At 35.8% G+C, this 3,406-nt stretch overlaps 1 protein-coding gene across 1 annotated transcript; it reads left to right on the forward strand.

Moving 5' to 3' along the window:
* The first annotated feature begins 463 nt into the window (after positions 1 to 463).
* Positions 464 to 2,931, forward strand: LOC122032578. Its single transcript, XM_042591880.1, has 2 exons — positions 464 to 1,392; positions 2,696 to 2,931. The coding sequence occupies exons 1-2, from the start codon at positions 1,064 to 1,066 to the stop codon at positions 2,754 to 2,756; spliced, it is 390 nt and encodes a 129-aa protein (XP_042447814.1). The 5' UTR covers positions 464 to 1,063; the 3' UTR covers positions 2,757 to 2,931.
* The last annotated feature ends 475 nt before the right edge of the window (positions 2,932 to 3,406 follow it).

Below are 3,406 nucleotides of genomic sequence, written 5' to 3' on the forward strand. Positions count from 1 at the left end.
CGTCTCGACTCTCGGACAGGACATATTATCTCGAGAATTGAACCATGAATATTTGAAAAATTACATGGACTATCGTTGCACTATACTTCGGGTGCTTAATCTTTATTAATGTTGATTATAGGGATATAGAAATAAATCATACAATGTGATAGATAAATTCTAAGAATATCCATCTCAGTTACCCTTATTTGATAGGATAGTTAAAAAATATTTACATTATCGTATCTATTTTTGAAATTTTATATTTATAAATAATATTTTTTTAAATTTAAGGAATAAATTTTATTTTCTAAATATTACAGAGGAGAAAGAAAATGATATAATCAATATTTAAATTTAATAAAATGATTTTTTTAACTTAAATTATATATTTTAGATAGAAAATTTTGTATGAATGCTGTAATTCATCAATTACTGAGTTCTCAACCCCAGCAGAGAAAGCATGCGCTCATAAAGCCATGACCAATCGATGCATAGGACGCAGTGGCCGTTGTCGCCTTCTGTGAGTCCCCTCACCTCAACTCTCAGCGCCGGTGGTTGGGTGGTTGGCAATTGACGATTGATAATTTATCTTTCCCCTTGGAATCGGTCGTTCCAGACTTCGCTTTCGCCCCATCCCATGTTCTTGATTTCTGGAAGATATCTGCGTGGACTGACTGCCAGGCAACAGAAGGAACGATCTTGGCTCTTCGTATGCCCCCCTTTTGCCTTAATTTCATTTTATCTACTTTCTCCGGTTGTGCTTCTCTCCGTTGCTCTTTTCTTTTGGGATTTCGTTCTCAAGTGGGTTAAAGCAACTCCAAAAGTACGGCAAAATCTTTTCTTCACTCCGAAACTTGTCTCGTTGAATCCTAGGGTTTCGTTGTCCAGGGGAAAATTGGCTCCTTTTTGTCGCTCGTGTGAGATTCCAACCTTTTTGTCATTTTTTTTAACTGGCTGAGTTTTTTCTGGAGGTCTGAACTGAGCAATTTGAAGTAACATTTTGGTGTGGGTTTGAGGGCTTTCTTCCTAAAAGATTTCCCCTTCGAGTCATGAAACCGGATTTAAGTGGTTGCGATCTGACATGAAAATTTCATCCTGCAATTGTAACTATCCCCTTGTTTGCTGCTCGAAATCGTCCGACGTCTACGACCCGCCCAACTCTCGGAAGTTGCAGTGCAGCGGTGACCAAAATGTTGCTACGCCAATTCCTGTTGTATTGGAGGAAAAGGATTCTGATGAGAAAGTTGTGTTCGAACAGAAAAGTGCAGAGGTTGGGAACTGTGAGAAATTGCTAAAGAGCAGCCTAAAAAAGTCAAGATCACCAGATCCAGAGCAGGTTGTAAAGGGAAACGTTAAGTGGATGGATTTGTCAGGGAAGGAACTTGTTGAGATCAAGGAATTTGAACTTAGGTAAGTTCATTTTTTTACCAAGCCAGATTCTGATGCATCCTGAGATGACTCTTTTTCTCTTAACTTTGGAATTAACTGTCCAATAAATTCACTCCTGTTTGGTAGAAAATTATTATTTAATCCCTAGTTATTCTAGTGTAGAAAAAAATCACAAGTTGTTTCCTTAGGCATAGACATGTAGGAATGATGTATAGTTTTATATGCAAATGATAGCTATATCTTGGTTTTCTTTCTCTTTCTCATTCTTGTTGAATTTGTAAAACAGTTCAACTTACTCCACCAGTGCCTATACGATCCAACAATAACATGAACTTCTCCTTCAACCTCCTTGTAAATCGATGAAAGTTGCAATAAGACTTTTCTTCTCAATTGTTTTTAGTTGTGCTCATTAGAGTTTATAGCACTATGGAAGTGCTAATAGTGTAGTCTGACATAGTTAGCGTATCATTAAATGTTACTTTAGAGCCCCATTCATGAGTATCATATTCCCTTTCTACTTGAGTAATGGAATTTTATCCCTCAGCTTGGTGTAAAGTAGAATCTCACTAGGGTTGAACCTTCTTCTTTTCCTTCCATAAAGGAAAAGCATTGGTCTGATACGAATGTTGGACCTCCACGCCCCTGCGCTTCCTCTTTTCTTCACATCTTACCTGAAGCACCCTACCATGTCATTGTTGTCTCTTGTGGGCCCCCTTCAAGTCTCAGCTGAAACCACTCAAAGATTTTGTCACCCTTGAAGGTCGTCCTGGCATACAACTGAAATTGATATGTCCTTGTGGATTTCCAAGCAGACAATAACCTTCCCTTCATTGGCATTTACATTGATTTCTTAATGTATCGGTTTTCAGTATAAAAACAAATTTTGCTTATGTTTGAGTTACTTGGAGCGCCACTGTTTATTAACTTTTGACCAAAGCTATATAGACAATTATCAACAAGTGCACAATGACTAATCTAATGTTCTCCTCTTGAGATGGAAAATCTGGTGATGTACCTATCGATACAACTTGGTTATTGTTTGGTTAATTAGTTGGCTGTGCAATGCTTTGGAATTTCTAATGATAGTTGTTGGGTACTTATGATACATTGCCGTTTTGTGTCTCTATCCATTGAATTATTTAGCTTGTTTTCTTCTTTTGTTTTCACTATATGAGGCGAGGTTAAATGGCTGATTACAATCTGCCTTCAGGAATGGATGTGTTGTTCATAGATAGTTCTTCAAACTATTAATCATACGTTTCTGCTTAAAAATCTCATGATAGATATTTTTCCAGTAATTTTGGTACTGTTTTCTTTCTTGCAGCGAGTCTGATGAAGATGATTATAACAGCGGCAACAGAGGATCCGTTTGTGCGATTCAATGATAACAAATTCTTTGCTTTGGATGAACTCCTAGATTACCATGGATCAAATGTGCAGCTACTTTGAAAAACTTGATCTTTTAGATCCTTTGTTTCCTGAGATGATTATGCCATGAAAATCCTGTTTTTTCAGCTCATGACAATTTTGTTTGACTGAATTTGTTTAATTGAATTCAAGCTGTGGTGACACATTAATGATTGGATTGTTGTAAGATCCCTTTGGAGGAGAGGGAGATAATGTCGTTTGTATTTTAAATCCTACCAATTTATATTACAAGTGATTTTAATTTGTAAATTTTACTAACTACTAATATTAAAGATTTGATTAAAAATTAGAAGGACGTTGTTCTTTTTCTTATTGGCAACGTCAGAAAAAAAAATCCATTTATTATTAAAAGAGCGTCTCATTGCTCTTATTTTAGACGTTAAAAATCGCATCGTTGTACAATTACAATAGTTTGAAAATTTGTTATAACTGTACAATTATAATAGATATGAGATCTGTTTGTGTTAGATCATTTAAGTATGACTCCGTCTTCTGTTCGTCGAACTTCGAGGAACTGATTTACGATGCTGAGAAAATGAAGTCAAATTTTAGGATGCGGAGAAAATGAATAAGGATAAGTATTCAGTTAATTTGATATTAATTTTAT

The sequence above is a fragment of the Zingiber officinale genome, chromosome 11A, assembly GCF_018446385.1.
Source record: "Zingiber officinale cultivar Zhangliang chromosome 11A, Zo_v1.1, whole genome shotgun sequence".
NCBI lineage: Eukaryota > Viridiplantae > Streptophyta > Magnoliopsida > Zingiberales > Zingiberaceae > Zingiber > Zingiber officinale.